Source organism: Eleutherodactylus coqui, chromosome 4, assembly GCF_035609145.1.
Source record: "Eleutherodactylus coqui strain aEleCoq1 chromosome 4, aEleCoq1.hap1, whole genome shotgun sequence".
NCBI classification, from domain to species: domain Eukaryota; kingdom Metazoa; phylum Chordata; class Amphibia; order Anura; family Eleutherodactylidae; genus Eleutherodactylus; species Eleutherodactylus coqui.
This window is the reverse complement of record NC_089840.1, coordinates 279,839,735-279,853,572: the sequence shown is the minus strand read 5'-3', so window position 1 is coordinate 279,853,572 and position 13,838 is coordinate 279,839,735. Positions and strand designations below refer to the sequence as shown.

Genomic DNA, 13,838 nt, shown 5'->3' with positions numbered 1-13,838 from the left:
CAGGACATAGCAGATGAATTCAGTTATCTGCAAACTGCTTTCCTTCCGGGATGCCTTTGCCAACTTAAAGGCTGCAAGAAGTCACAGAGATCTTAGATGAGCGAATGCCCCCTTACAAAATTTTCAAGATCTGGCCTCGTATACTCTGACTAAATACTGCCTCTTGTGCCCTCTACTGGATGCCCTAAAGGCTAAAGACAAAGTACGCTTGGCTGTTTCCTTTTGGCCTGGGAATTACCCTCAAAGGGTGCACAATCAATATCCGCTCACCAGAGGATCTGTGGAACTGCTGGGTCCAACTGGACCTGGAGTCAATAGACCTTCCCTGCTATCTTCCACTCCCAGAGCTTCCTAAATTTCCAAGGCTGGTTGCCCCAGAGGTTTGGTAGCTAGCAAGTAATTCTAAATCACCAATAGGCAAGAAGAAAAAGAATAAGGACTCCGCACTAGGCTGTGATACCTGATTTTTAAGGCTCTCTCCGCTGTCTATCCTCTAGCTTGTTCCTTGTAGGGACTTTGGTTGTGTATTAGTCTGTGGAGATGGAGTACGGGAGAGAGTTTTGTGACTCTCAAAGTTTGACCCCCAGTCAACTCTCCTTCTTTCCCATGGAGAGATGTCTCTGAGCCTTCTCCGGGCCCCCAGTTTAATGATTGTTCCTATGCTACCATTGTTATTACATGTTTTCTCCCCGAGAAGGTCTCTTTTTGTAATTTACTCCTCAGGTTATAGAGGTCCTTGATTGTGCCTGTCTGATCAGGCTGTGTACACAGTTAACAATTTCCTGCTATTTTACAGTTCTGTTATCTCGCCCTCTAACTTGGAGGTGATATAGAAGGTTAGAAACTCACCTCCATTTATTAACGAGATATATTGTATTAGCTTTTTATTTGTTTTTCCCCTGTGATCTGTCTGTATTTTTCCCGCTTTGTGTGTTCCACATTTTCCTGCCTTTCCCCTTTTCCCACCTCCCGATACTTCCCTGCGAGAAGCATTGGGCTACACCAGTAGACCTATTTTACCTGCCTATATCTAACGCTTCTGCTCTCTTCTGTGCATTTGACAGTAATTCAGTTACTGCCTGCCACTGCTTTTCTGTTATGGAGGAACCTCTTTGTCTCACCTCGTTCAACATGAGCGGCCTCAGCTTGCCTTTCAAAGGCAGAATATAGCTCTTCTCCTAAAAAGGTAAGGTACCAAGATTGCATTTTTTACAGGAAACACATTTTAAAGGGGGGGGGAGGTGCATATCCATTCCTGGAAGACAGTTTTCACAAGGGTTTCACAATTCTCACCCTATGTAAGCCTCAAAGGGAGTCTCTATCCTGTTTCACAAATCCATCACCTTTTGCTGTGAGGCCAAGTTTTCAAATGAAGAATGCAGGGTCCTCTTTCTGAGAGGTTCGATAACGTTAAATTGACTATCGCCAATCTATATGTCCCCAACTCGGACCAAGTGCCCTGGCTGATCAAGCAACTGGATGTTCTTAAGCATTTTGCTATAGGTTCCATACTTCTGGGCGGGGACCTAAATGTTACCCTCTGCCCCTTACTTGACTCATCTGTGGGCAAATCCCAAGTCTCGCAGGTGAAGCTGAGGAAACTTAACTAATGTTTGCTGGAGTTGGGAGTCGTGGACATGTGGTGCTGTCTTTCCCCTTCTGTTAAGGACTAAACCTGCTACTTTCAGGTTCATTCTTCCTTTCAAAGACTTGAAGACGTTTTTATCTCCTCTAGTCTCCTGACGCCCCTAGTCAAATCCAGCATCGACACTATGACGGTTTTAGATCATGATTCCATACATGCGGACCTGCACCCTCTCCTGGTGACCCCTTGTGACTGGAGATGGGGACTTAATGCCTCCCCGCTGGATTCAGTGGAAGACAGAGCCTATCTTAATAAGCTTTTAGATGAATACTTTCAACTGAATGCAGCTAAGGGTCAGGCAATTCCATTAGTTTGGGAAATAAGGCATTTGTAAGAGGTTTGCTGATTGCTTTAGGCTCCACAGTCCAGAAAAAGCAACAGAAAGAAATAGATGAGAGATTATCCCAAATAGCTAAACTTGAACACACAGCAAAACTCTCCCAAAGTAAAGTTAACCTTGATAAATAATTGCGCTCAGAAGAGATCTCGGGCTCTGTCTAGAATCCAAATTCAACAAGAAACATCAACAGGTAATTTACGTGCAAGGCAATTGGGGGAGTAAATTTATGTCCGCACTCATAAAGAAGGCACACACAAAAAAACTTTACTAATTCCATTAAAACCCAAGCAGGTACTTCGGCTACATCTACCCAGATACAGCTAAAGAATTTCAGAAATTCTGCTCATATCTATATAACCTTAAGAATATAATGACACCAGAGGTCAGATTGAGAACAAGGAGGCAGATAGACTCCTTTTTAAAAGGGCTGAACCTTCCCAGTCTGGACGAAAGCGAGGTAGCTACACTCACATCTCCGGTATCTGTGCTAGAAGTAGAAAACCTGCTGGCCTCATCCCCTTCAGGTAAGAGCCGGGGCCCTGATGATTTCCCGTTAATCTACTATAAATCCTTTAAAACTACGCTAGTTCTCCATCTAATTGAACTCTTTAACTCTACTGTAAGGTGTCCCTCTCTCAAAACAGTCTTAAGAAGGACATATTACGCTAGTGCAGAAGGATAGCACCCGGAGATGTGTGGAAGCTCTAGACCCATATCTCTTATCAATTTCGACGTAAAGCTGTGGGCCAAACTTCTTGTTAAAAGATTAGAGGAGCATATTCCTAACCTGATAAATCGAGAGCAGGCGGGCATTGTAAAGGAGAGTGAGGGTAAAGATAATTGTCTTTGGCTGCTGCACGCAGTGAGATATGCTCAAACCCATAACATCCCCTTAGCATTAGTAGACACTGACGTCGATAAAGCTTTCGAAAGGGTGGATTGGCTTTATATGGAAGCAGTTATTTTACACTTTAACATTCCTCCTGGGCTCCTCACTGCTATCTTTTCTCTGTATGCTAAGCCCTACGCTAGGCTTAAAAAATTAATAACTCCCTGTCCCCGCCGTTTGATATTAAAAATGGTACACATCAGGGATGTCCACTCTCTCCCAGATTTTTATCCTTGCCCTAGAACCCCTTCTCCAGAAGGTTAGGTTACACCCTGACGTTCAGGGACTGAGGATTGGTAAGGAGGTACTCTCTGCAGCTGCTTTTGTGGACGACATTGCTTTCCTGATAACGGACTCAGAGAGAAGCTTACCTAAACTTGCCTGCCTTTTGGAGGAGCTTGGAGGTCTCTCCAACTTTAAAATCAATTTTGTGAAAGCTGCGGTTCTAAATATTTCCATAACTCTGTCCCACTGTAGAGTCTCTACCTACTCTTGGTCAGAAACCGCAATTGATTTTTTGGCTATTAAGCTTACCAAAAAAGCAGAAGATTTATATGTAGCGAACTTCCTGCCCCTTATTGCTAAGGTGAAGAACCTCCTCCGCTCGTACGATTTTACATCTTATCCAAGTTCTTTTGCCCTTCATATTGTGGTTTGGTAGAAAAAATATCTTAAAATCCTATGTACTTGCCAAAATCCTCTATAAGATTCGTATGCTCTCCATTCACCTTCCTGTGTTTTTTTTAAAGGCCTTCACTAAGCTTTTTCTGGTTACCTCTGGAAAAATAGTGACAGAGCAAAGGGTTTCAATCTCATTCTTAGGGGGCCCTGCGAGACCTGGGATGGTTTGAAGGAGGTTTTGGCACCTAGACAGTTTCCGGCCACTCCATTACGTGCATTTTATAAACTCCTGGACTCCTCCTTAGACCCATGCACAGCCAGTCTTTGGAAGAAGTTTGCAGACAAAAACATTGCCGACCTGCAGACGCTGACCCATAAGCCTCCATTAGACATATACTCTCCTTCTCGGATGGGCCCTTCCCCTGTTACAGTCAGCTCATGTCCTCGGAATGTTTGGGGAGTTCCTCGGCTTATATAAATCTACTAGACCCCTGACGCCTTTTGAGAGAGTTTTAGGAGACGATAGACCAGCCTCTAGGAAAATTGTGGTTGTTTGCAAATGCTTCATTTCTCCCCCAGTGTCATCCAAACCGGCTTTTCTTATCTCTTTGGAAAAGGAGCTGCATATATCCCTTTCTTTAAGTGATATTAAATTAATCTTGAAAACAGCCTTTGGTTTGTCCCCTTGCATTCTGTCACAAGTAAGTCACTACAAACTGTTGGTGAGATGGTATAGGACACCTCAGTGGCTTTTTGATTACCAACTGGCCCGTCATAGCAGGTGCTGGAGATGTGATGTGGGAATAGGATCCTATTTTCATCTTTGGTGGGAATGTCCAGTTGTGACATGCTTTTGGCTAGAAGTTGGGAGGGTTTTGAGGAAGTTGTTTCCGAACCTAACCATTGCATCCGAAATGATTTTTCTTTGGAGGCCCTATGCATTCTTCCACCCCTTTAAACATAAGCTAATGGCCTTTTTGCTCGATGCGGCTAGGGCTCTCATTCCTTTGGTGTCAGAAGGAGCCTCCCTCCTTAGCTCTATGGAAGGAGAAAATGGACCTTCTTTTTAATCTGAAGGAGCTGTCTACCTGGTCTAAGGGTACCCATGACACTTTTTTTTTAAGATTTTGAGCCATTGGCGTTTACTAGGGGAAAAGATCCATTAATGTTTTGCTGCCCGGTTGTGCAGAGAGGTGAGATGTCGACCTTATCTGGATGATGCTTCTACTCCCCCTAGATTGGCCAGAGAAGCGAATTCTAGTCAGCTTATTTCTTAATGGACTCCACCGTACCTACCTCGGTGGAGCGTTGACTCAGTGGATTACCTAGTGTACCTCAGGCAGGTACATTTCATTTTTCCTCTACTCCTCTCCCACTTCACCCCGTCCTTTCTCCCTCGTTCTTCCCCTTTGTCTCCCTTGTCTGGTTCTTTTCTATTTGATCTACCTGGTCTTTGATCAGAGACGAGTTTGAATATTCTCTTATTATTTTATTTGTGATCACTCAGGGTTTTATGCGACCAGTCTTTATGTAAACTCTATTATTCCTTGAGTTTAAAGTCTCGGCCAGATGATTTTATGTATCAATGCTATTATTCAGATCCCTGAGTTGTTGTTGTTGAGCTTGGATAAGATGTATAATCTTAATAAAAATTGATAAAAAAAGGAATATGTATGATCTCTACAAATTTCGAATCCCGTGACTATTTGTCACGATATGAAGGTAATGAGGCAGACTGTCTCCTACTTCGAGGCAATTGATTTTAGCCAACTTCACAGCTGGCCTCTCTATAGGGCCATTCTCTCAAAGTGGAACAAGTCTGACTTTGCCCACTTAGAAGATGAGACTATCTCTGCACATTCAACGCTCACTGTTTTTGTGGCTGGAGCCCCCACAGTTCCATCTGAGTCATCCTCACCCTCCAATGGCAAGTACTCACTACAGATGCCAGTCTTTCTGGCCATGCGGTTACTCTAAAGAATATCTTTGTGCTAGGAACTTGGTCCAAAAAAGGAGACAAAACTACCGATAAACATGTTGGAACTTTGTACCATTCTCCCGTCCCTTCATTACTTTGCACTCCAGCTGACAGGGCTATCAAGGCGGATCCAAACCGCCAACGAGACTGCCATCATGTACATAAATCATCAAGGCAGGACTTGTAGCTTTAAAGTTATGGAGGAAGTAGCGAAGAACTTGACGTGAGCTAAAGATCATCTTCCAGCACTCGCAGCATTCCACTTACCGGGAGTAGACAACTGGATAGCAGGCTACCCCAAGCCTAAGTGATGGCCGCTTTAGTAATTTTATGGACAGAATTCCAGTTCATATACAGTATGTCTTTCCCACTAACCCAATGATTTCTCAAGAAGATCAGGATGAAAGGCCTTCTGGTGATTCTCATCTCCCCAGACTAACAACACAGACCGTGACACGTGGATCTAGTCGACCTACTGGTCAACTCTATGTGGCACCTTCCTCTTTGAAATCTTCTCTACAGGAATCCTATATGACCACGAACGTAAGTAGTCTGATTGGTAAAGTGGGTGAGTTTAAAGCGAGAATGACCAATGAAAACTATGATATAGTTGGAATAACGGAATCCTGGCTTGATGATAAGTGCGATTAGGTGGCAAATTTACAGGGTTACAATCTCCTCAAAAGAGACCATGGAAACCAGAAAGGGGTAGGGGTATGTCTATACGTTAAATCGTACTTAGTGCCGAGGCTAAGGGAGGACATAAGGGCAGGAGGTGAACATGTGGAATCTCTATGGGTAGAAATACTGTGAAAAAAAAATAAACTCCTGATAGGAGTTTTCTATAGACCACCAAAAGCAACAGAAGAAACCGAAACCTTACTATTAAGGCAGATAGAAGAGGTGTCAAAGCACAACAAAGTAATTATCATGGGGGACTTTAATTATCCAGATATAACATGGGAAAACAAAACCTGCAAATCTCATAGGGGTGATAAGTTCTTGAGAGCAATTAAAGATAACTACCTTACTCAACTTGTGCGGGAACCAACGAGAGGGAGGGCCATTCTGGACTTAGTACTAACCGAAGGAGGTTAGTATAACGGGGGTACAGGTTGAGGGGCACTTGGGGAACAGTGACCACAATATAATCAACTTCCAGCTGTCATTCCATAAGAAGCCTTATCAGGGTGCGACAAATAAACTAAACTTTAGTAAAGCAAAATTTGATCAGCTTAGAACTACTATCAGCAACATTAATTGGGACAACACCCTCAAAAATATTAGTACAGAGGACAAACGGGAAAAGTTCAATAGGATCCTAATCACCTCATGTGGGCAGTTTATTCCCTTCAAAAATAAAAGAACTTCAAGTAAAAGGAAACCAATGTGGCTCGACAAGATGGTAAGGGGGGCAATAAATGAAGAAAAAGAAAGCGCTCAAACTACTAAAGCAAAAAGGCAGCGAAGAAGCGCTAAAATCGTACAGGGTAAAAAACTAAATATGCAAAGATAAGATCAAAATTGCTAAGGAGGAGGCTGAAAGACGGATCGCCAAAGAGAGCAGAAACAAACCGGAACTATTCTTCAACTATATTAACAGCAAAAGGATTTGCACTGGCCCTTTAACAAATAATGCAGGGGAAATCATTGAAGATGATAGAGGGAAGGCAAACCTATTAAATAGTTTCTTTTCAAGCATATTCACAAACGAAAAGGAAATGCCATGAGATGCATGGGAATAAAATGAACCCCTCACAAAATATCTCACATATTTAACGCAGGGGAAGGTGTGGAACAGGTTAAAAAAGACAAATCGATAAATCACCAGGCTCAGATGGAATACACCCAAGGGTTCTAAGGGAACTAAGTGATGTGATAGCTAGGCCACTATATCTAATATTTATTGATGCTATCAAGACCGGGGTTGTACCATTGGATTGGTGCATTGCCAATGTGGTTCCAATTTACAAAAAGTGGTCCAAAAGTGAGCCTGGTAACTACAGGCAAGTAAGTCTCACTTCAGTAACTGGAAAAATATTTGAGGGCTTTCTGAGAGATGCCATCGATGAATACCTCAAGGAGAACAACGGAATAACTCCTCACCAGCATGGATTCATAAAGGGTCGATCATGTCAGACCAATCTGATCAGCTTCTACGATGAAGTAAGATCTAGGCTGGACCTGGGAGAGTCTATCGATCTTGTATATCTGGACTTCCCTAAAGCATTTGACACAGCATAATAGGCTAATATATAAAACAAGACAGCTCGGTCTGGGGAAAAACGTGTGTATCTGGGTAAAGAATTGGCTCAGAGATAGAAATCAGAGGATGGTAATAAATGGTTCATACTCTGATTGGGCCACCGTCGCTAGTAGGGTGCCACAGGATTTAGTATTGGGCCCCATTCTGTTCAATATATTTATCAACAACTTGATAGAGGGACTGCACAGTAAAATATCAATATTTGCAGATGACACAAAATTATACAATATAATCAATGCAACGGAGGATAAGGTAAGGCTACAAATTGACCTAGATAAGCTGGGGGCTTGGGCAGAAAAATGGCAAATGAAGTTCAATGTTGATAAATGTAAGGTTCTGCACATGGGCAGGAGAAACGAATGTCACCAATATACACTAAATAGGGTACAGCTAGGGAAAAGTGAGATGGAAAAAGACCTCGGGGTACTAGTGGATTACAGATGATTAAACTGCAGTAACCAATGCCAGTCAGCTACTGCAAAAGCAAATAGTCTTGGGGTGCATTAAAAGGGGGTATAGGGGCGAAGGATGAGAACATTATCCTCCCACTATATAAGGCACTTGTTAGGCCCCACATGGAATACTGTGTACAGTTCTGGACACCGGTGCTCAGGAAAGATGTTACAGTACTGGAGGGGGTTCAAAGAAGGGCAACTAAAATAATACATGGAATGACGGGACTGGAATACCCAGAGAGGCTATCCAAATTGGGATTATTTACCCTGGAAAAAAGACAGCTAAGGGGTGATCAAATAACTATGTATAAATACATGAGGGGACAATACAAGGATCTCTCCCACAATCCGTTTACACCCAGGACTGCGACGGTAACAAGAGGTCATCCGCTACGTCTAGAAGAAAGCAGGTTTCATCGCCAACACAGAAAAGGGTTCTTTACTTTAAGAGCAGTGAGACTGTGGAACTCTCTGCCTGAGGATGTGGTGATGGCAAAATCCATAAAGGAGTTTAAAAGGGGACTTGATGTCTTTCTAGAGCGGAAGGATATTACAGTATATAAATCTTAGGTTAATTGTTAATCCGGGTATATTGGCAGGTAGGAACTATTAGAGGTTGATCCAGGGATTAGTCTGATTGCCATTAGGGCAGTGTTTCTCAACTCCAGTCCTCAGGACCCCCAACAGGTCATGTTTTCAAGATGGCCTATAGTAAGAACACTGGTAGCAATGTCTGAGGCACTGACAATAATTACATCATCTGTGCAATACTAAGGAAATCCTGAAGACATGGCCTGTTTTGGGGTCCTGAGGACTGGAGTTGAGAAACACTGCATTAGGGAGTCGGGAAGGAATTTTCCCCCAAAAGGGCTAATTGGCTCCTGCCTCTTGGGGTTTTTGCCTTCCTCTGGATCAACAACATGGGAGGATTAATAGGCTGAACTAGATGGACATTGTCTTCATTCGGCCTTACATACTATGTTACTATGTTATATGTTACTGGAATTTGCCAATGCTTTCTTAGGACCTTAATCTCATACTGGATGCATTACAGTCATATCCATTTGAACTGTTAAGTGAAATTCCAGCTCGTTTTCTGGACTGGAAATGGCCTTCTTGGTAAAGGTCACATCAATCCGCCAGGTTTCAGAGCATTTTACTCGGGCAATTGGTGTCTCGTGGGCAGTAGGCAATGGGGCTTCTGCAATGCAAGTGTGTAAGACTGCTATGTTTTACAAATTGCTAAAAACTGACTGCATACGTCCCTCTATAATTTTCCCAACTTTGATGGACTGCTTTGGAATGTCCAAAAGTCTCTAGCTGTGTCCCCCAATAATACGGATGAGAAAACACTTACTGTAAAATCACTCTTGTTTCATTCATTGAGGAACACCGCAACCACTCTTGCTATTATTAGCATTTTTTCTGATATATTACTTCCTGATATATTCCTTCTTCTTGGAGAGTTCTTTTTGCAGTTCCACATGGTGCTACAGCGAGTTATAGTTTAATACTTTTTTTTGTTACATTAACTGATAATTGTGTATCTTACTTTGCTACTCTTACTTCTTGCATACAAACTATTTAGAAAGGTGTCTGCAGGAGAGGTATAACCAGTAGGAGGAAAAAACACTTTTTCGGCCTCCTAGTGGCAGTAGCTATACCCAAGGTCTTTAGCTGTGTCCCCAATGAATGAAGAAAAACATTTTATGTTAAGTACGAAAATCTTGTTATCTTTTTGATAACCAGTTCCACAAAGTAGTGGATCCTCTCCTCACTATTTCTAGACATAACAACTATCAGCTCCTTCTCGCCTCCTAAGGTCTGAGGAGATAGCACACCACTTAAAGATCACACCACTTAAAGATCACAAGCATGTAAGGATTTACACATTTATTACTAATATGTAACAGGCTTGAGGCTTTATTATATATATAAATGGGAAATATTCGATACGCGTGGTTAATATATAGATGTGCTATCTGGGTTCAATTTAAAATTTAGTTAACAGACATTAATTAGCAGTTGCATATGTTAGTGAAATAATTTGCTGATTGGTAGATTTTCAGGTATCCAAATTAACAGTTAATGCTTGAGCATTGAGGAAGCTTACAAAACATACATACATTGGATGTGATAGGAAGTCATCTGATTTATTCCAAACTGCAGAGATACTTTATACAAAGACATTTGAAATGAGGCTCGAACACGCCTCACTTGTAATAATTAAAATTTATTATTATTAATTATTATTGGTTATTAAAAACACAAGAAGAACAATTACATCTTAGAAGGACTTCTCTCAGGCCGATTAGAACTATTTCATGAGACTTCTGTAAAATAGCCTTGAAAACGGCTTTGCATTCTTATAACAGAACAACAATATGAGCTAAAGAAAGACTGTGAAAAGCTGTAAGAAAAGCAGGTTAGAAGACATAACATGGAGGACAGAAAATCTTGGTTTCCTTCACACATATATTTCTTAATCATCTTGTAATAGATGTGACTGCTTTGACTTTTAATGTTGTATTTTTTGTCTACTATTTATCAATAAAAAAAGAAAATGGCAGCTTATTTGCTATTTAAGAAATGAGATTTGTGAGTGCAGCATTTGCCAAACTCAAACCATTTATACGGTTTTTCCTATGTATGTTTTTTGATAGTCAATAATATTTGACCTCCAAGTAAAATATTCCCAACATTCAGAATATCAAAATGCTTTCTCCTCGGTGTGACTTCTCTGATGTTTAAGAAGATCTGATTTACCTGTAACTATTTTACACATTCAGTATATTTATAGTTTCTCCCCTGTGTGATTTCTCTGTTTAAGGAGATTTGCCTTCTATTTAAAACATTTCCCACAATCAGAACATGAATATAGTTATGGTCTTGTGTAAATTCACTGATATCGAACAAGGTTTTTTTTTTTCCTAAAGCATTTCTGACATTATGAACCTGAATATAGTTTCTCTTCAGTGTGAGTGTTCTGATGTAAAACAAGACCTACTTTCGTCTTAAAACCTTTTCCACATTCCAAACATGAAAATGGCATTTCCCTTGTATGAATTTTCTGATGTTGCACAATACTTTTTTTATGCTTAAAATGTTTCCCACATTCCGGACATGAATATGGCTTTTCCCCTGAGTGATTTCTCTGATGTTGCACAAGACTTGATTTTAGCTGATAACATTTCCCACATTCTGAGCATGAATATGGTTTCTCCCCTGTGTGAATTCTCTGATGTTCCACAAGACGTGATTTATGGTTAAAGTATTTTCCACATTCTGAACATGAATATGGCTTCTCACCTGTGTGAATTCTTTGATGGATAACAAGATTTTCTTTTCGCTTAAAGCATTTCTCGCAATTAGAACAAGAATATGGCTTTTCCCCTGTGTGAATTCTCTGATGTTCTACTAGACGTGACTTTTGGTTGAAGGATTTTCCACATTCAGAACATGAAAATGGCTTTTCCCCTGTGTGATTCCTCTGGTGTTGCACAAAACTTGATTTCTGCTGAAAACATTTCCCGCAATCTGAACATGAATATGGCTTCTCCCCTGTGTGAATTCTCTGATGTTCAACAAGATGCGATTTATGGGTAAAGCGCTTTCCACATTCTGAACATGAATATGGGTTCTCTCCTGTGTGAATTCTCTGATGTACAATAAGATTTTCTTTCCGCTTAAAACATTTCCCACAATCAGAACATGAATATGGCTTTTCCCCTGTGTGAACTCTCTGATGTTGAACGACATGTGATTTATGATTAAAGCATTTCCCACATTCCGAACATGAAAATGGCTTTTCCCCTGTGTGATTTCTCTGATGTATGACAAGACTTGATTTCAGCTGAAAACATTTCCCACATTCTGAACATGAATATGGCCTCTCCCCTGTGTGAATTCTCTGATGTTGAATGAGATGTGATTTACGGTTAAAGCATTTTCCACATTCTGTACAAGAATATGGCTTCGCTGTGTGAGTTCTCTGATGTATTACAAGATTTGCTTTCCGCTTAAAACATTTGCCACAATTAGAGCATGAATACGGCCTCTCCCTTGTAAGAATTCTTTGATGTTCAACATCTATTTCGGAAATTTTATTTTGTTTAACATTCTGTAATGAATCAGAAGAAAGAACCTGTTTAGAAGGATCCACTGATAGATGTTTGCTGTGAAGGTCTGAGGATATATCTAGGATAAGGGCAGGCTCTTCATATGTATCTTGTAGGATACCGTGATCTTCCACTTTATAAACTGTTGATATCAGATGTCCCTCTGACCTCCAGGTGTCGTCAGCTGCCAAGAATAAAATCAATTTTATTATTTTTTAATATTACATTACAATTATACTGATAGTTTATAACATTTGTATAAGAAAAAAAATGTTCATACAAATTGTTAGGTGTTTCAAAATTCAAAAATTGAAAAGGGTTTTTCCAACCACAGGAGCCACAATAATTTGTAGAGCACCTAATTTACTGACAACCATCCTAATAGACCAGTGATTTTAGTGAATATATTTACTTTTTTGTATTTTTCATCTCTCCATTGAAGCTAAGCATGTATGTGCTGATTTCCTCCTGCAGTGACGGTCATTTCCTACCTCCAGCAGGCGCTCTCAGCTGCTCTTATCCACGTCTCAAACAGCTTGAAAGGCAACAGAGCACAGGAGCTGTACGAGCCATGGATAAGAGTAGCTGACGGTTCCTGCTGTAAAACTGGTAGTCCCGCACACAGACACTCCAAATAGCAGCTTTATTTTAACCCCTTTTGTTACACACATATGGCTATATACGTCTCAACAGCACATACCCTGTGGAGTTAGAACGAATATAGCCATTCACTGAATATGCTGTTTATGCAGCGGGCTTGAGAGGCAAGCCTGATCCATACACAGCGGTTATCAGATATCTTTGACCAGCAGACATCAGCCAGCAACGGCAGCGATCCCTGAGCATGGCTGTTAATTATTTAAATGCCGCTGTCAGTTATGACAGTATTTTAATGTTTGTTTTGGGGATTTAAATGTTAGTAATTAGAGATGAGCAAATATACTCGTTTCGAGTAATTACTCGATCAAGCACCACGATTTTCGAGTACTTCCGTACTCGGGTGAAAAGATTCGGGGGGCGGGGGGGCATGGTGGAACGGGGGGTAGCAGCGGGGAACAGGGGGGGGGAGCCCTCTCTCTCTCCCTCTCCCCCCCACTCCCCGCTGCAACCCCCCACTCACCCACGGCGCCCACCGAATCTATTCGCCCGAGTACGGAAGTACTCAAAAATCACGGAGCTCGGGCGAAAAAGGGGCGTGGCCGAGTAGGTTCGCTCATCTCTATTAGTAATGGCCCACCATGACTGGATTGCTGAGGTGTCATCCAGGTATCATGGTAGCCAGGGGGCTTCTGAGGAGCCCCACCTGTTGACCCTCATGTCTCCAGGTGTAGCCTCCTGGTAGTATCTAAGTTTAAATATCTTGGAATCACCATGGTGTATGACAATGAAGGGACAATTGACCAGACCATTTCAGCACTACAGTAACTAGCCAAGACAAATCTCAAATTATGGTCTAGGTTGCCCCTTTCAGTGGCTGGTCATATTAATTTGATCAAAATAGTCATTCAGCCTAAATGCTCATACAT

The 13,838-nt window shown here is 41.4% G+C and overlaps 1 protein-coding gene across 10 annotated transcripts in view; it reads right to left on the bottom strand.

The window, feature by feature from the left end:
• The window catches only part of LOC136624352 (zinc finger protein 585A-like), a 188,413-nt gene that overhangs the window by 25,569 nt on the left and 149,006 nt on the right, over nt 1-13,838 (bottom strand). For 7 of the 10 annotated variants that reach the window (XM_066598297.1, XM_066598296.1, XM_066598292.1 and 4 more), the window contains exon 7: nt 10,353-12,496. The exons of 2 other annotated variants lie outside the window; for them this stretch is intronic. In XM_066598297.1, the coding sequence (XP_066454394.1) occupies nt 11,142-12,496 (1,355 nt within the window). In that variant the 3' untranslated portion in view covers nt 10,353-11,141. Of the gene's footprint in view, nt 1-10,352; nt 12,497-13,838 lie in introns of those variants that run through there. One more of the 10 variants, XM_066598301.1, reaches the window with a different exon arrangement.